The sequence below is a fragment of the Myotis myotis genome, unplaced genomic scaffold (assembly GCF_014108235.1).
Source record: "Myotis myotis isolate mMyoMyo1 unplaced genomic scaffold, mMyoMyo1.p scaffold_m19_p_4, whole genome shotgun sequence".
In the NCBI taxonomy this organism is placed as follows: Eukaryota; Metazoa; Chordata; class Mammalia; order Chiroptera; family Vespertilionidae; genus Myotis; species Myotis myotis.
Genome location: NW_023416346.1, coordinates 76,784,531 through 76,804,448, shown reverse-complemented (window position 1 = coordinate 76,804,448; position 19,918 = coordinate 76,784,531). Strand labels below are relative to the sequence as shown.

At 39.0% G+C, this 19,918-nt stretch overlaps 1 protein-coding gene across 1 annotated transcript in view; it reads left to right on the top strand.

Annotated features, from left to right (window-relative positions):
* The window catches only part of LOC118653335 (cytochrome b-245 heavy chain), a 35,082-nt gene extending 16,362 nt beyond the window's left edge, over positions 1-18,720 (top strand). The window contains exons 7-13 of the mRNA XM_036304064.1: positions 2,945-3,074; positions 5,858-5,950; positions 8,893-9,146; positions 10,000-10,162; positions 11,524-11,670; positions 14,507-14,631; positions 16,084-18,720. Coding sequence (XP_036159957.1) covers positions 2,945-3,074; positions 5,858-5,950; positions 8,893-9,146; positions 10,000-10,162; positions 11,524-11,670; positions 14,507-14,631; positions 16,084-16,210 — 1,039 coding nt within the window. The 3' untranslated portion in view covers positions 16,211-18,720. The remainder of the gene's footprint in view (positions 1-2,944; positions 3,075-5,857; positions 5,951-8,892; positions 9,147-9,999; positions 10,163-11,523; positions 11,671-14,506; positions 14,632-16,083) is intronic.
* The last annotated feature ends 1,198 nt before the right edge of the window (positions 18,721-19,918 follow it).

Here is a 19,918-nt window from a genome sequence, read left to right as displayed (position 1 = left end):
TTGGGGGCAACCGGGCCTGCAGGGGAGGGCAGTTGGGGGCAACTGGGCCAGCAGGGGAGGGCAGTTAGGGGTGACCGGGCCAGCAAGGGAGGGCAGTTGGGGGCAATCAGGCTAGCAGGAGAATGGTTAGGGGGTGATCATGCTGGCAGGCAGAAGCGGTTAGGGGCAATCAGGCAGGCAGGCAGGCGAGCAGTTGGGAGCCAGTAGTCCTGGATTGTGAGTTGGATGTCCGACTGCTGGTTTAGGCCCGGCAGTCAGACATCCCCCAAGGAGTCCCAGATTGGAGAGGGTGCAGGCTGGGCTGAGGGACACCTGCCCCCAGTGCACGAATTTAGTGCACCAGGCCTCTAGTTCTAATATAATAAAGGCAAGAGTTAACTTCTAGTGAGTACTTGTTATAGACATGAAATGTTTCTTTTAACCCCCAAGAGGTAGGGATGCTCTTACTATACCCATTTCCTGGGAAAATTGTAGACAGGGGACAAGACTAAAAAAGGTATAATATGTAGCCCAAGCCACCCAGTTTTTAAGTGACATAGCTGGGATTGGATCCTAGGTGGTCTAAGGTACCTGAGAGACACAGTGCCAGAACATGTGGTTGGAAGACTTTGCCTTATTGGTCATCTTAAATGAACAGTTAGTTTCTCTTATTCTTTTGTAATTTCAACCCTCCTTTTGTAACCTGTTACCCATATTGCCAGAAGCTCTTTGGGAGGATAGTTTCTATTTTTGTAATGAATTGCATTGATTTTTTTTATTATGCAAAGGGAATAGCTACTTTAAATTTCAGTTCTTCAAAGTGCAATTTAGAATCTTTAAGTGAGACTTGATCATAATCCAGCTGTTTCAGAGAACCCTAGAGAGAAAAAAAAAGAATGTCCCCCCTCTCTTATTTAATAATTCCACACTTGTACATTCCTGTAGTTTCATAGATAAGCACATTTCTTGGAGCAGGCAGAGGAGTTATATTTACCCATTTTTTATCTACTACTTATACTGGTGGACTGATTGCTCACAGTCTTATGGCTAGGTAATAGCTGAACTGGGATTAAAATCCAGGCTTTCTAATTTCTGATCTTGGCATCAGGAAGAGAAGGAGAAAATAAAATTATTTTTCTATTTCTTCCTCTCCAAGTAAACGTGGGCATTAAGAACTTAAATAGTTATCATTTGTTGGATGCTTACTTTGTATCTGGAATTTGTTATGTGTCATGCCAATTGATTATTAAAATAAATATTTGATGAGGTCCTGGTGTACATATTTTATAGCTGAAGAAGCTGAGGCTCAAAAGAAGTTCAATACCTTGTCCAAGCTCACCAAACCAGTAAGGGGTGAATCTGGGATTTGAAACCAAGGCTGCTTGGCTTGGATCCAGAACTATTTTCACCAGATCATTCTGCTTCTAGTTACCTAGTCTCTCTAAGCCTCATTGTCCTCATATGTGAAATGGGAGTACTAATACTTAACTTTCAGGCTTGTTATGAGGATTAAACCAGATAATTTGATACAGTGCCTTTTTCTAGGCCAGATATATAATAGATGCTCAATACATGGTAATTTCTTCCCCAAGATCTAGGGGTAGAAAAGGATGGTTAATGACCTTGAATTAAAAAATTATCAGAATATAACAAATGACATAATAAAATTTAGGTCCCTAAACAAACTTCTACAAAGGACCTTCTATTTCTCTTCTTATTACATGTTCTGAAGATCCTGCTATCTATGTTTCTTGAGGTCAGGGACATGACTTCCTCAACCTTGTGCTTCCCTTGCTATATCCCACTAAGCCTATATTGTATTAAGTTTTAGTAGTTGCTCAATTAGTATTTATTGAAGTGAATGGGCTCTGAGCACTTCAAGGGAGAAACCATTAGTGTTCATATCTGTGAGAATGTCTTAATCTCCACAAAGTTAAGTCATCTTAAATTGAACTCAAATTTTTGGTTTAATTTAGACAATTTTGAAACAAATAAAACACTTGTACCAAGCCTCATGGCTATTGTTTATGACTGCAGGGGTTGTCAACTACACAAAGGTGCCTGCTCTAGAGGAATAAAAGTAGCCCATGTTCTGCTGGCCAATGTCTTTGCCTGTAGTCCTGTCCTCACAGAGGGAGCATCTTGTTCTGAACTGCACAAAGGCACTGTATGGGTTAGCAGTTTCTTTGTTAGATTTGTAGTTTTCTGTTTGTTTGTTTGTTTATAAATGAAAATAATTCTAGAAAGACAAGCACAAATGCTCCCTTTAAGAAAACATATATTTATCTAAAACTTCTCGTTTATAAGGTTACATATAAATATTCTTTGTGCCATTGTACATGATTTTTTTTACTGGTAAAGATCATATATTTTCTTCCTTTTCTTTAATCTATTTGGAAGGAGCAATAAGATATAACATTTTAGCGAAAAGTACAAGACCCATATTAGAATACTTAAAATATGCCCAGCCCTGGTTGGGTGGTTCAGTTGGTTGGAGCTTTGTCCCATACACCAAAAGGTTGCGGGTTCATTTCCCGGTCAGGGCACATACCTAATTTAAGGTTTGATCCCTGGTCAGGGCGAGTACAGGAGGCAACAGATGCAATAGATGGATGTTTCTCTCTCACATTGATGTTTCTCTCGTTCTTCTTTTTCTTCTTCTTCTTCTTCTTCTTCTTCTTCTTCTTCTTCTTCTTCTTCTTCTTCTTCTTCTTCTTCTTCTTCTTTTCTTCTTCTTCTTCTTCTTCTTCTTCTTCTTCTTCTTCTTCTTCTTCCTTCTTCTTCTTCTTCTTCTTCTTCTTCTTCTTCTTCTTCTTCTTCTTCTTCTTCTTCTTCTTCTTCTTCTTCCTCAAAAATCAATAAAAACATATCCTCAGGTGAGGATTAAATAAAATATGCTCAGACTGTCAAGAAATTTGCTTAATTTCCTGCTACTAAATGATCTGTACTTACATTTCCTCTCCAGGCGAATTGTACGTGGGCAGACTGCAGAGAGTTTGAAGAAGCACAATATAACAAAATGTTATCAAAACATCTCAGATTGGGGAAAATCAAAGGACTGCCCAGTCCCTCAGTTCTATGGCAACCCTCCTATGGTATGTACAATTCATTGTTGCTATTACAGTTTCATTATCAAAATCTTCAAACTGTGTCTAAGAAATACATACAAATGTCTTGGAGTTGTCCATTATAAATGTCATGGAACAGTTAGAATGTTATAAGTATCTACTTTTTTTTTCCTACTGAAGTTAATATAGAATTATTTCTTAAAAGTAAACTTTGCATTGGTCTTTTATGAACATCCTGATATAAAAATCAGAAAAGCATTGTTTTTAAAAGTGCTCTTTGGGTTCAAGAAGTTCTATCTTTTCTCTTCTGGATGTGCAGATCACAATAATACCAGTTAATGATTTTCAGAGGAATTCCATCATGAACTTAGTCGGGTAGCTTAGATAATCACCTATAAGGAGCTAAAAAGTAAGGCTTTTGGATTTGTGAAGGAAATCGATGAGGTGACACATAAGGTTGCTGTTAGGCATCAGGAGGTCCTGTCAATGAGGCATAAAAAAGGTTGGGCAGCCAGGTTCATACTAACATGCAATGGCATTGCATGGTACAGTGGGAGTGTGGCACCGGTGACAAAGGGGAAACATGCTGAAACATTTACTTTCTTTTGTTGGGAGCTACAAAGAACTCCATTTTGTGTATTATTTATTTTTTATTTATTTCTATTTTTTAATAATCACCCCAGGAGTGAGGATATTTTTTCCATTGATCCTTAGAGAGAGTGGAAGGGAAGAGGGAGGGGAGAGAGAGAGAGAGAAAGAAACATTGACATGAGAGAGACACATTGATTGGCTGTCTTCCACTCGCGCCCTGACAGGGACCCTGGGATGCAACCTGCAGCGGAGGTATGTGCACTTGAGTAGGAATAGAACTGGCAACTCTTTGGTCCGTGGGCCAATCTCTAACCATTTAGCATACTAACCAGGGCCATTTTGTGTAAGCTTAATATCTCTGTTCTATAGAATTAGGAGTGGGCCCTGGGATGTTCATATCTTCCCCCCTCCCCGCTTTGGAAAGCAGTATACATTATTGGTTATTATGCTAGCCATTTGTATAAAGCTAGCCAAAAAAAATCAACATTTGTATAGGGCTTCTGAGCAGAATTATTATTTTATCCTTAAGCCCAGTATAATATAATGGTAAATTTCTCATTCCATTTTCTCTTTTCTTTTTTTGTACTCTACTAGTATAGGACTACTCTTCCTTTAGACACAGCATGTTCTCTGAGACTTAACATCTTTACACATCCTTGCTCAATACTGAAAGCAACCAGACACCTCAGTGAACTGCCCCAACTACCTTCAGACATCAACAGAAATTATAAAAAGGGAACTGTATTTCAGGTTCTCTTTATAGGCTAGGAGAAGGCACATATCCTTGAAGACAGCTGGAGTCAAAGTACTACTATCTTAACAGGCGTCTACCTCAGAGGAGTTTCTGGGTTTTGAGGGATATTAGAGGCAATGTCCAAGACTTGGCTCCATTCAATGGAGCTCCATGGTGGCACCCAATAAATAGATAGGTGGTCCCAGACTGTTTTAAAAACCTGTGCCATGGCCGAAGCCGGTTTTGCTCAGTGGATAGAGCGTCGGCCTGCGGACTGAAAGGTCCCAGGTTCGATTCCGGTCAAGGGCATGTACCTGGGTTGCGGGCACATCCCCAGTAGGGGGTGTGCAGGAGGCGGCTAATCGATGTTTCTCTCTCATCGATGTTTCTAACTCTCTATCTCTCTCCCTTCCTCTCTGTAAAAAATCAATAAAATATATTTTTAAAAAAAAAACAAAACGAAAAAAAACCTGTGCCATGAAAACAAAGTCCAGAAACAGAACAATACTGACTTTTGGGGTAGATACTCTTCAACTGTGGCTAGAGAGGGGAGCATTTAGGTGATATTGCCTTCTAAAACTCTTTGCTACTTCAGGTATTAAACTAGGTGCTCTCAACTTCCAATAAAAAGTTTCTAAAAAAAATTTAATAGAAAGATCATATGTGAAAATATGAGAAGCATTTCATGGTTTTATTTCCTTCTTGGAATCCATTATGGAATGTCATCTTTTAGATGCTATTGCCTTCTAAAATTCTTTACTACTTCAGGCATTAAGCTAGAAACCTAACTTACTGAGTCCCAGAATGGATTTGTCTGGCATAAATGTTTTCATATAGCCAACAATGCTATAAGGTAATTTTAGTGTTCTGCAACACCACCAATTCTGACAAGAGGGGAATCTAAAAAAAAATCTGAAAATCTTTGGGTATGTCCCTATTCAGCAAGTGCATTGCATAGTTCTTAGGAACTTACCAGGATATTGAAGAAACAGTTAAATTCTTACAAAAAATTTCCCATCTTGCAAAAGAATACATTTTGACTACTTAACAATTGAAGGCATTTGCAATATTGCATTAAAAATACGGTGTTGCTGAAATGCTATCTTTTAGAGAAATGTTAATTCTGAAACCAACCTTGCTCTGCTGTAGGGTTATTGCAACTGCTGTTGCAACACTAGGAGGAAATCCCATTCTTGTGCACAGTTCCTCTTTGGAAAGTTTCATACTGTAGATATGAAACTTCATGGCCTTGCACAGTTCCACAATATGATCTTGGAGAATGTTCATTTTTACTGGCTCAGTTTTAAATTTAATTTTAGATGTTTTTATGCATTCTGTTGTAGAACACATTTACTAATATAAATTATTTTTAAAGCCTACAAAGATTGATTATCTTGACTTCTAAAATGTTTTGTCTCCGTGAATCTTTTATTAGCTATCACCCCATAACACATCCCTTTCTAAAAATCTTTCTTTCTGATTACAGACTTGGAAATGGATAGTGGGTCCCATGTTCCTGTACCTCTGTGAAAGGCTTGTACGATTTTGGCGATCTCAGCAGAAGGTGGTCATCACCAAGGTATTAGCTGGTTTAGAAATTACTAATAGAATCTAACTATAGCATGGAAAAATCTACCCAAGTTCTCTATATCATTGGTCAGAGCTCTTTTTTATTCATTTTTTTTTAAAAAAAGCTTAGAGCAGAGAGATGACCTAGTTAATTTCAATGCACTTAGCTTGATAATCAAATGGTTGGGCCTTTTAACTGGATAAACTAGAAGTTCACATTTTCTGTTGAAAAATGAACCCAAATATTTTGTGGAAATAAATATGGTGTGTGTGTGTGTGTGTGTGTGTGTGTGTGTGTGTGTGTGTGTGTAGAGGGGAGGGACATAAAGTGATAATGTGATTAGTTAAGAGTGGAGAAACAAGAGGAGTTCAAAAAGGCATACATTGAGCCTTAAAATAGTCAGATGCCAAAAGAACCAGGGAACTTCGGTTGAGGTTGAGATAGCTTCCTAGGTCCCTTTACCTCCTTTTCTGTGCTTTGTATGTGATCATAGACTAAAAAATTAAAGTGCCCTCCCCAAAAAAATAAAGTACCTAAAGTCTTAAGCAAGTTACTAACTAAACTGCATCAAGAATTGAGTCTCCTAGCTTCAAGTATATAGTGGCTTTCTCCCCAATAATCTATGCTGTTTCTCATCATTACATAAATAAATAATATCCAGCTATAGAAATATAAACTTCTTATTATTGTTTCAGGAAACACCAGACAAGACTATTTGAAATATATATTGATTTCAGAGAGAGGAAGGGAGTGGGAGAGAGAATCATTGATTGTCTGCCTCCTGCATGGCCCCCGTCCCCTGACCCACTAGGGATACAATCCCCAATCCGGGCATGTGCCCTGACCAGGAATTGATCCCTGACCTACTGGTTCATAGGTCGATGCTCAACCACTGAGCCACACTGGCTGGGCAGAAAAGACTATTTTTATCAAATAAAATTTAATCCAATTCACTTCAGTTCAAAAAGTATTTACCAAAACACTACTATGGCTTATTTTTGCAATATTCACAAATTCTTTCTGTCCTTCACCCTAACTTTTCTTTCTTGTCAACTAAGGAAGGTCATAGTAAAGATAGTCCATCTGGCATTAGAAATCTGAAAATACAAAAAGCCACAAAAGTTCTTCTTTTATGATACTTATATTGTACTATCAGAAAAATCCCACAGATCAAAAGAGCTACCTCAAAATTTCCCTTACTAGACTAGGACTAACAAAATAAGTGTTTCCCTTAAACATATTTCTAAGGCAAAACTTATTTTCCTTTGAAGAAAATAGATACTCATTTTCTTCTTATATAAACATACATAAGAAACAATGCATGATCTATAAGTATTCCAGTCATAAAGCTGTCCCCTAGTACATTTTATTAAATTCAATCCTAATTTTGCCTGTGGTAGCAAAATTGCTATATGGTAAAAATTTGTTTCACCACACAATATTGCAACATGGTAAACATAATTTTCAAAATAGTCTTTATAAATTTTTATTTTCTGTTTTCAAAATGAAACTTTATAACTCTATTTCAGTGATGAAGGGAAGTTGGTTACAGCTTTATCATGTAAGATCTGTTTAAATCACAAGTTTCAAAATGTTTGGCAATTTTTATTAAAAGGACTTCCCATTCTATTCTTCCTCACTGGTGAAAAGAAAAGCTCAGCAAGATTAGTCAACATTGGGAAACTGCTATTTTTTTCTATTGATTTTTCTTTCCTTGTATATCTCTTTTTTTAAAAAAAATTTGTTTTATTGCTTAAAGTATTACAAAGAGTATTACATATGTCTCCCTCCCCCCCCCCTTGACATTCCCCCAGCCTCCCCTACCCCCCAGTGTCTTATGTCCATTGGTTATGCTTATATGCATGCATACAAGTCCTTCAGTTGATCTCTTACCCCCCCCTTCCTGCCCTCTAACCCTCCCCAGCCTTCCCGCTGTAGTTTGACAGTCTGTTCAATGCTGTTCTGCCTCTGTATATCTCTTGTTTGTTTTTAGTTGTACATATGAAGTCCTTCTGGGTTTTTCAGGAATTGTCAAAGAAACAATATATTACTTTCGGTATTAAAATGAAAGCTTTCTATTGTGTTCTATTTTTTAAAATTGTTTACTAACTCACCAATTGATGTGCATTTGTACTGTTTCCCATTTTTTTTGTGTGCTATTATAAACAAAGATGTTATCAACTTCCATGTATACGGATTGATGGCAACAGGTAGGTAGGGCCTGGCTTTGAGAAAGATAGATAGTGTATTCCTCAAATAGGGAGAAATGTAGAAACAATGCCTGGAGTCAGACAGGTTTGAGGTGTGACTCAGGACAAAGGCAGATAAACACAGTTAGTCTTGGTTTGGGAGATATTGCTATAACACACCAATAGGGTCTTCTTTCTCTTCTATCCAGATGCTAAGGCTCTCATTCCCTGGGGAGACAGGAAGACTGAGCAAGAAACCATCTCTTCTTTCTGTTTCTAGTCCCTGCCTTGCCTTCTTAAAGAAAAAATATGATAATAAGCTGGTTCTTAGGTTCAATTCCCTTGTAAGACTCTGAGACAGAAAGCTACATGTAGAAGGTTTATTGGAACATGTTCTTTGGAGATGAACCTGTCAAAGAAAAGAAAGGCAAGATTGGGAGAGGAAAAAGCTGACCCTAAATATGGTTGCAATTGCAGAGAGTGATCCTGCAGAGTGTGCCGGAGTTAGTATGTCCCCTTGGAGTTGTCCCAAATTGAGGAGAGGGGCCAAGCCTCTCTTCTCAGGCATCAGCTCATCATTGGTCATGGGCTACAACTGAGGGCAATGCCCAATGAGAGAGATATCTGCTGCAGGAAATGCTGTGTTGGCCCTGAAGAAAGAACCTGGATGTGGCATCTTAGTTCAGCCCTTTATACATACAGACACTGAAAAGGCAAGTTTTGGGGAAAGTGTAGTTTTCAGAGATATGTTTTGTTCCTTAGGTGGTGACTCATCCTTTCAAAACCATCGAGCTACAGATGAAGAAGAAAGGATTCAAGATGGAGGTGGGACAATATATTTTTGTCAAGTGTCCCAAGGTGTCCAAGCTGGAATGGCACCCTTTCACACTGACCTCTGCCCCTGAGGAAGACTTTTTTAGCATCCATATCCGCATTGTTGGGGACTGGACAGAGGGACTGTTCAATGCTTGTGGCTGTGATAAGCAGGAGTTTCAAGATGCCTGGAAATTACCTAAGTGAGTACAAAGCACATATAACAAAGGCATATGAGTTCAGGAAAAATGACACTAAATAGCTCCTCTCCCCCCATCTCTCACTATCTCCTGAGTCTGACAAAACACACAGGTTCTACAAATATAGGTAGCTATCTCTATGTTCCCCATTTTTTGTGTGTGGTGTGTTTGTGCATATATTCATAAATCTTATATAAAAGGTAAAATATTTGAATCAAATATGAACATTCCCAAATTCCTTTCAATATATAGGGATCAAGGCCAAGGTATATTAACCTTTCTAACAAGCAAACATATTATACTAAAGATGTTCTTAAAATACAATTGGTGCATGTTATTTGAGGGTAAATGCCATATATCATTAATTTTACCTCCTTCTCCCCATATGCCTAACATGGTATTAGGCACTTAGTGGATGCTGAAGAAAAGTTTGTTGAATAACTCAATGAATACACAGATGAAAATTGGACAAATTAAAGCTACAAGAGGTTTTGATGTAGAAATTTCTCACTTTATTTCAATGCACAATATAAGCAGAAATTTCAAGCATGGGACACCCTGACAAGAAATACAGACATGTGTGTATATGGGGAGGTTATGGGTAAAGGGGATGAGGAGATGAACAAACTACCCTTGAGAATTAGCAAATGTTTTCAGTAAGCTAACAATTCCTCTTCATACTTCCAACTCCAATGTTCATACTAAGTTGGTTACTTGAAAGTTGTTTCACAAAATAAAGTGCTCCATATCCTGGTTTGAAGTGACATATTGCACACCCCTAGGAATAATGTGTGCCCCATCACACTCTGAAGAGTAGAATATGTCTGTAACCGTCTCCTCTTATGCTTCCCTCCAGGATAGCTGTTGACGGGCCCTTTGGCACAGCCAGCGAAGATGTGTTCAGCTATGAGGTGGTGATGTTAGTGGGAGCAGGGATTGGGGTCACACCCTTTGCATCCATTCTCAAGTCAGTCTGGTACAAATATTGCAATAATGCCACCAATCTGAAGCTCAAAAAGGTAGGTCCCATTATTGTTCAGAAGGCTTGGAGCATTCATCACACTCTGACAAGTAAAGTCTGAGAGAGTCTTCATGGCTGAGGGTGGCAGAGACCAAGGGAAGTGTAGGCCCTTGGTATACTGTATTTGTATATTACTATATAGAATAGTATATTACAAGAAATTTGGAAGAAAGAAAGTTGGGGTAGAGAGAAAGTATTTACAACCCCAATCCAATAGCTGTCCTTTTTGTATATTCTCTTTCAATATTCCCCACATTTACATATTTTTAGAAAATTGTAAATAATGCAGATGTACAATTTCATGTCCTGGTTTTCTAGAAACAGTGTTTTTCCGTGTTGCTGCTGGCTTTCAGTAATCATTTTAATGATTCCTTCATGTTCCATTGAGAGGATATAGAATATTTTTTCTATCATCCTAGGTTAGTGATCAAGATCAATTTCATTTTCAGCCTCCCAATACTTTTGTTGCAGGAAGAGAGCAGGAGACATGTTTTTCATGTAACTTTTACTTTCTTAGGATAACTCTTCAGAATAAATTCCCAGAGGATTTTGTTCATCCCATGTAAATTTGGTTTCATTATATGATAAAGAACATCATTATTGAAACTTGAGGCATTCTAATAACCCTAGATATTACCGCTAATGGGAACATTAAGCTTATCATGACTTTTTAATTCTTCCCTTTTCCTATTTCCTATGTGAGGAAGGTTTGGGTAGAAATACTTTTTTCCTTAGGAACTCAGGAATGTCTGGTAGTAGCAGGCAGGGAATTGGTCCTGTGATTCAAGGTTCTACATTAGTCTAGATCAGCGGTTCTCAACCTGTGGGTCCCGACCCCTTTGGGGGTCGAACGACCCTTTCACAGGGGTCGCCTAAGACCATCGGAAAACACATATATAATTACATATTGTTTTGTGATTAATCACTATGCTTTAGTTATGTTCAATTTGTAACAATGAAATTGGGGGTCACCACACATAAGGAACGGTATTAAAGGGCCGCGGCATTAGGAAGGTTGAGAACCACTGGTCTAGATTCTAGTGGTTTTTATGAGAGGAGATACAAGGGAATCCAGAGATTCTGGGAAGGCAAGAGCAGACCCAAAGAGAAAGAGGTGGGCTAATATTTTTTCTTAAACTTTGTATGTTTGAAGCCAAGCTATTCATTTACTGCCTTGCCAATGTGAAGGCCAGAGCCGGTTCATGTGAACTAGCTTGTCAAATGTCTAGAACTTTCTGAAAACTTCTTTCCAAACCTTTTGAGCAACAAGAAAAAGTTGGGAGGAGGAAAGAAATCCCTGGGTCAAGGCTGACAGGGCTTATTTAAATATAATCTGCTTTATGATCTGTCCTCTTTCAGATCTACTTCTACTGGCTGTGCCGGGACACCCATGCCTTTGAGTGGTTTGCAGACTTGCTCCAGCTGTTGGAGACCCAGATGCAGGAGAGGAACAATGCTGGCTTCCTCAGCTATAACATCTACCTCACTGGCTGGGATGAGTCACAGGTAAGGACAAGATCTCAAATTTCAGGTTCTTCCCACAGTGCCCAGGGATTACTGACTTCCCTTTGGCTATTGAAGTGTTTTCTGCACTGTTTTTACTAAGAGCAGTTGATTGATTCTGGTGATTCAGCCCATTCACTCTCACTCAATATCCCCACACATTCAGAATGTTGAGATGATATTTTGAAGTTGATATCTGTGGAACAGATCAAAGCTAAGCTGCTGACAAGGAATAAAAGCCAAGACTGACCTTATAAGGGAAATGCTACCACCGGAGGTCTCAAACAAGGTAGACCAGAGGATCCACAGGGTAATGAGAAGATAGTATTAGCTCTCTTTCTCTCTCTCTTTATATCTACACACATATACATACAAATACTGTATATACCTTTAATTTTCAGTATATGCATGTTTTATAATATACACAATACATATACTATGTGCCAGATATTCTTTTTTAAAAATACATTTTTATTTATTTCAGAGAGAGGAAAGGAGAAACATCCATGAGACAGAAACATTGATTGGCTGCCTCCTACATGTCCCCTATTGGTGATAGAGCCCACAACCGGGGCATGTTCCCTGACCAGAAATCAAACTGTGACCCTCCTGGTGCATGGGTTGATGCTCAACTACTGAGCAACACTGGCCAGGCCCAAATATTGTTCTTAGAGTTGGTATAGTTTGTCTAATTAAATCCTCACAACAACCCTATGAATTAACCACTGTTATTATCCACATTTCACAGATGAGGAAACCAAGGCCCAGAACAAGTTAGGTCATTTGTCCAAGGGCGTCCAATTAGTAATTAGCAGAGTCAGAATGTTCCAGAGCAGCACTCTTAGCAACTTCTAGTAGTTTGCTATTAGCATTTGTAGATAAACCAAAATATATCTAACAAAGGTGTATATACACACATACATATATGTTACATATATGTATGTGTGTATATATGTGTGTATATGTATGTATCCCCTTCCTCCAGGGACACTTAGCAATGTAAACACTCTACGATTCACAAAGACAACCCTTAACAACAAAGAATTATCTAGTCCTACATGACAAAAGAGCTTCAATTGAGAAACTCTAAAACAAGTTAATTCCAAGAGGATAGCATTTATAAATAAGCAAACATTAATGACTTGCATGGAAACAGCATAAGCTGTCACTCTGAGAGGAGAGCTACAGCAAGAGTCTGCTTATTCCTGACCAGTGTCTCAGTGGCTCCTCAATCCTGGGCATCTTTCCCATGCACGATGTACCTTGAAAATTGACTTTTTCTCATTTGGGTTTTGGCATATTGTTTAGCATGGATTCCCTGAGTCTTAGAAAAGTCTTGTTGCAAATGGGCCAGGGACACTTTTTTTGCTAGTCAAAAAAAGTGGTTTCAAGATGCAACTTCTGCAATTCAAAAACAAAACAAAACAACAACAACAAATACTTGATAAAAATGAAACCCAGAAAAAAAATCTATAATATAAAAATTGCTTTGCAGTTTTGATATTTAAAAAGCCAGATACAGGTTTTTTTTGTGTGTGTGTGTGTGTGTGTGTTTTTTAATATATTTTATTGATTTTTTACAGAGAGGAAGGGAGAGAGATAGAGAGTTAGAAACATCGATGAGAGAGAAACATCGATCAGCTGCCTCCTGCACATCTCCCACTGGGGATATGCCCACAACCCAGGTACATGCCCTTGACTGGAATCGAACCTGGGACCCTTCAGTCCGCAGGCCAACGCTCTAGCCACTGAGCCAAACCGGTTTTGGCAAAAAGCCAGATACAGTTTTTGATGGGAAATTTATTTGTATTGAAAAAGAATTATTTTGCTTTGCAAAAATAGTCTCTACAGTTTTATTAAAACAAGTAACCACCCTTTTTACCTCATTCATCCCCTGCCCAGATAATTTAAAATCTGATTTAATTTTAAAATAAATTTAATTAGCTACTTTTATGAAAAATATCTGTGTTCAAACTGAAGCTCCCTAGAATGGTAGCAGAAGTCAACACAAACACACACACATACACACACAGACTTCCTTTAGGCTTTATTTGATGTCTCATGATGTTATCAAAATATGAGTGCATTTTAGTCAATGATTGTTTTAGTTCTTAGTGATTCCCCTAAAGAAGAGGGAGTGGAAATATATTAGTGCAAATGAAGAAAGTCATAGAGCAGATGAGATACAGAACCAAAAGAAAAACAAGTGAGACAAAGAATTTGAATCCTACCCATACTTCAAAGACTGAATCAAATGCTGCCACCCTGAAACCATCCTATAGCCTCCCACCCCAACTCCTTCCTTTCCTCTCATTGAAATGTTTGTGTCTCTTCTACAGCACTCATCATACCTTACTCTATAAATATGATTATTCATGTTGATACTTCAAGGTCTGCCCTCCTAGATTATAAATTGCATGAAGAGACCTAGTTTTTTCTTTTTAAAAAAAATCCTCACTAGAAGATATTTTTTCCATTAATTTTTAGAGAGTGGAAGGAAGGGAGGAGGGGGAAGAGAGAGAAATATCCATGTGAGAGACACACTGATTGGTTGCCTCCCTCATGAGCCCTGACCAGGACCAGCAATCGAACCTGAACCCTTGGTTACATAGGCCGACACTCTAACCATTGTGCAACTGGCTAGGGTTGGTCAACTTTTTTATCTTCTACCCTACAGCATGTTTTGCTCCAAATATATATATATATATATATATATATATATATATATATATATAAATTTGTCCTTGTTTTGTGAGATATGTAACTATTTCAGAAAAAAAGAAACATGTTTTTACAGCATGTCTTTTTTTTTTTTCTGAATTCATTTCCTATCCTGCAGGCCAATCACTTTGCTGTGCACCATGATGAAGAGAAAGATGTCATCACAGGCTTGAAACAAAAGACTTTGTATGGACGGCCCAACTGGGATAATGAGTTCAAGACAATTGCGAGTCAACACCCAAAGTAAGGCATTTCCTGCTTTAAGGTGTTCTTGAGGCTTGTGGTCTGTCTAAAAGCAGCAGCTCCCAAATATGGCTATATTTGTATATTGAAAATGAAACTACCCAGATTCCTATATTTACACCTAATGGAAGGTTCTACATATCTTTGACTTCAAGATGAGTCTTTCAATCACATCAAAATTACCTGGAGAGTTATTAGAAACAAAGATTCTCAGGCCCCCACCTTGGACATTTTGAATCCTGTTCCTCCCAAGTAGGACCATAAGTTGGTTCTTTTCTTTCACCTTCTAAATTTCACTAGTGTCTCTACTTCTTTTAATTCAATACAATTTATACATATTATTAAGGAGACACTGTCCCCACTTTCAGTTTTAGCTTTTGGGTCTAAAATCATAAATTGAGAGACATCCCAATGTCCTTTCTGCCCTTACTAAAGCTTTAGCCATCAGGAAACTTTGAGGGGATCCTTTATCTTGTTGGAATACATTATAACCTCAAGAAATCTCTGCAAATATACCCTTAAGGTGATTGCTTACATTTTAATGAGCATATGAATCACTCAGATGATCTTTTCAAAATGCAGGTGCTGATTTTAGTAGAACTGGGGAAGGGCCCAAGAATCTGTATTATTAAAAAGCTGTCACTGAGGCTACTGGTCTGAAACCACGTCTTTCAGGGATTCAGACTCTCAAATATAGAGAGATAAAGCTACACCAAGCTGTGGGCAGAGTTGGTGTACTTAAGAGTGGACTTGTTCTTGATTTCAGAATGCTGGGGAGGGTTGAGAGGACACAGAGCCCTGAAGGGAAGTAGCTCACAGACTCACAAATTCACCACGATTTTTTCTGTGGTAGAGATTTCCATAAACCTTGCTTAAATGTGTTAGGTGGCTCAGGAAGTGGCATAGGAAATAAAAAGAGCCGAGTCAATCAGAAAAGAAAGAAAAGGAAAGATTTTATTCTGCGTTCCTGGGCGACCCACAAAACCCAAAGACAGGGCCAGTGGATTCGCACCGACAGGGAAGGGGGGTTTCTTTTTATGCAGGTGTTTAATGAGGGGCGGGGGCATGAGCTGAGGAAGTTCCCGCAGCAGGAGTCCGTAGGGTATTCAGGAAGGAGTCAGTATCTGGGTGGGGTCCTCGTGGATACCAGGGAGGAGCCAGTATCTGTGTCTGGCATGCTGATCTATTAGAAATTCCAGGGAGGGTCCATTATCTCGTCACGCATCTGCATGCATCTGATCCTAGGCTCCCTCATTTTAGTATCCTGCTGCCTTCACAAACAGGGCTGAGCAGCTCTCCCATGGGGCAATCTAAACCCAACCATTTGTGGAAAAGACAAAGGAGCAGAGGGGCTCTTCCCTGAGGCCTAAAATCATTTGGAAATCCCCCTAGGTTCTGTGTAATCTATGGCATCCCAAAACCTGAAACTGTCTTTTCTTTCTTTCCCCAAAGTACCAGAATAGGAGTTTTCCTCTGTGGACCTGAAGCCTTGGCTGAAACCCTCAGTAAACAAAGCATCTCCAACTCTGAGTCTGGCCCTCGGGGAGTGCATTTCATTTTCAATAAGGAAAACTTCTAATTGGTTTCTTTCATGAGAAAATAAATGTGGGTTATACTGTTGAATGTCCAAATAGTGCTAGCTGGTTATGTAAGTTCCCCCCTTAAAAAATGGAGAAAAAGAAATTCTAATGTGAAAGTTTTCCCTGAAAGGAATGTCAAATTGTTTGATTGTAATAATTTGCATTTGAATGGGGCTTTATAGTTTTCAGACCACTTTTACAAACATTTTTTTTTTCTGTCACTCATGCCAGAGAAAGGTAGGGCAATGATTCCTGGAGTTAGTTTTTAAGATAAAAAACAAATGGGGACTCAAATGATGAAGTAACTTCCTGAAGGTTATGAAGCTGAGATGCATCTGACTCCAGATTTGGTATTCTTCCCACAATACCAGCCTACCTGGAAATGGGTTTGTATATTCCCCAAAAGGAGAAGCAAACCAGAAAGTAGCTATTCATTTTCCATTTTGTATCATCTTTGTTCTCATTATTGTCATATGGAAGGAAATATTATGTGCTGACACATTTAACATGAATGTGTCAGTGTTAGATTTTTAACATTAACATTAAACATTTAACATTAACAGGATTGACAGGACTGACAACATTAACAGGATTGACATTTGTTCATACTTCAGTTTACCAATAGATCATATTAATTGTGTCAGATATTCTTCTTACAAAAGAATATTAGAGTAACTGAAATTGATGTATTACCCAACATATACAATCATGCTTGGCGCAGAGCAGATATTCAATGAAAATCTGTTGAATGAATGAATGAAAAGACATTTAGAACCATATAATGCCAGGGTAGAATTAATTTAAAGCCTTAAACAGAATTCTCTAAGGAAATAACTTCTGTTACTCTTATAGGCCAAAGGAACATGATGCTCCTGAAGGTAGGGAACAGGCTAAGGATAATAACCAATAGGGTGTCCTGGAGGTTCCCTCACATTCATATTTGAAGCATGGAGAGAAGGTAGATGGAGGCAGAGAATGGACCTTCTACTGTAACTCAGGCTGGCTTCTCTAGTCTTGCTGTCTGTGTTATGAAAGAAATGCATACTTGAAAGGATCTCCCCCAATCATCACTTGTGAATTTAAAATTAAGAATTGTGATAAATATGTATCTGAATGTCCATCTGCCTTAAATAGCATCACCCCTTGCTTTACTTAAATACTCACATACAAAAATGGTTCTTATTGGGTGATTTATGATTTATTGTTTTATCATCATCACCATGAAATTTATATCCTAGAAACTAAAATACCCAGTTTATTGTGTAGGTATTGAATTCACACTCAATAGAATGTTCTCCATATCTATGTGTTCAAAAGAGAGTCTCTAAATCATTGTTAATATGTCCAGAAACATTTTTCTTTTTCTTACAACTGCTCTTATAGCTGTTAACTAAAAAGTTTTCTTGGCCCAACCCTCTGGAGCCACAGATATTTAGAATTATTCAACTTCAGTAAGGAGGAAGAAAGAGAAGTAAGCAGGGGGAAGGGCAGAAGACAAGGTTTGGAATAAATGGGCAGGAAGGAGGAAAGAGAATAGAAGAATGAGAGAAAGCTAAAAAGGTAAAAGTTTAGGGTAGGGGAAAGGGACCTCACATTGCTCAGTTTCTACCCCAGACTTAAAGTCTTATATGTACTGAATGTAAGTGAAGGAAGCATGCACATATTCATTTTATTTTGATTACATATGATATTGAATATGAGATTCTTATTACAAATTTTGATGTGAGTGAGCATATTCAGGGTACTGGGATGAACTAGTAAGAACTCAGATTTTCTTTTGGGTTCTCAGGATGACCAGGACACTAACAAGTCAGGTCTGCTGCTGGTATGTCATCTTCCCAAAATGTCCCAGGAAAGTTTCCACGTAGAGAAATGTAGGTCCAGCCTGCTCACACTGCATGCCAAGTATCAGTTCATTCATTTAACAAATTTTTATTGTGCTATTACAATGACTCTGGCTCTATCTTCCTGTTTTCAATTCTTGATACCAGGTGTGAGGAAAGGGGGAACCACACTTATACGGAGTCTGGGACTCTTGGCTACCACTAACCTATTTTGACATAAATAAAACCAACTCCATTTGTTGCTCTGAAAATGTTTCTCCCTTTGGCACTATAAAGGGTTTTCTCCCTTTGGCACCAACATGGTTACCAAACTCGAGAAATCTGTCCTGTGTTATGCTGGTTATGAGATTTTTAAAGATGAGTATAAAAGTGTTTGTCATTTTGAGAGCTTTCTTCTTCATGCTTCTTCCAAGCCACCAGTGCATCTTTTTTTTTAAATATTTAGTATTTAGCATTTAGTAACAATTACTGAGAGAATGACTAAGCAGTGTTTTAATCTCAACATTCTAAAGGCTTTTCTTAGTTCTTTCATTTTTGCAATATTGCTTTTATGAAATTTGGATGCTTGTAGGTATGGTATGTGATTATCCTGGGGGGGTCCCTGGGAGATAATTCTTAGGAAGAACTATTAAAACTGTACTTGATATTAAAATTAATGAACACTTTTGGTGTCTGTGTAGTTGATCTTTGTGTTAAAGGGTGGATTCAGATAGTAAAGATTTCTTTTCTTCCACAGTAGAGTTGAGAGTCCCTGTGTTTTTGTATATATCATGCCCAAAACTGCACAATTTATGGATTGGGAAGGGAAAACTGAGTATAGAGTTCTGTGCTACTGTCCTGGTGACCATCACATCACTGGTATAAGGAACAAGGAAGCATCACCTCACATCAGAATTTAAAAGGCAAAGAAGCCCTAGCATAAGACCTCTTTTTTTTTTTTTTTTTCATTTCCTCTTGGGTTCTAACTATGCAATTAAGTGTCATCAAATCAGATTGTTAATATCCTATCTAATAAAAGAGAAACATGGTAATTAGCGTACAACCGCTACCCTTCCCATTGGCTAATAAGGGCAATATGCAAATTAACTGCCAGCCAAGATGGCGGCCTGCAGCCAGGCAGCTTAAAGCGAACATGAGGCTTGCTTGCTTCAGTGACGGAGGACTCCAACGTTCCCCGCCTGCCTTGCCGGCCTATGAGCTTGCAGTTTGAAACATAGTTACAAATATAGACGCTAAACAAAACCCCAGCCGGGCTTTCAGCGAGCCGGGATCTCAGAGCTGGAGTTGATACAGAGTTTGGATTATAGAATGCAAACAAACCAGATACCTGCTTTCAGCAGCAGAGGCCTCAGAGCTGGAGCCAGAGTTAAAGCTGGCCCAGAATAAAAAGTAAAAAGAAAAAAAGGAGCAGTTGGGAGCTTCAGTCACCCACCAGCCTGAAAACAGCCATCATCCTCTCACCCAGGCTGGCCAGGCACCCCAGTGGGGACCCACACCCTGATCCAGGACACCCTTCAGGGAAAACCAGCCGGCCCCCACCCGTGCACCAGGCCTCTATCCTATATAGTAAAAGGGTAATATGCCTCCCAGCACCAGGATCAGCAGAGCTGCGAGGCCTCCCAGCACCGGGATCAGTGGAGCCACGAGGCCTCCTGGCACCAGGATCAGCGTGACAGGGGGCAGCGCCCAAACCCCCTGATCGCCCTGCGGCTCTGTGTGTGACAGGGTGTGGTGCCCCAACCCCCTGATCGGCCCTGCTCTGTGGGTTATAGAGGGCGACGCCCGCCCCCCCCCCCCCCCACGGGCCCTGCTCTGTGTGTGACGGGGTAGAGCCATAACCTCCCCATCGGCCCTGCCCTGAGT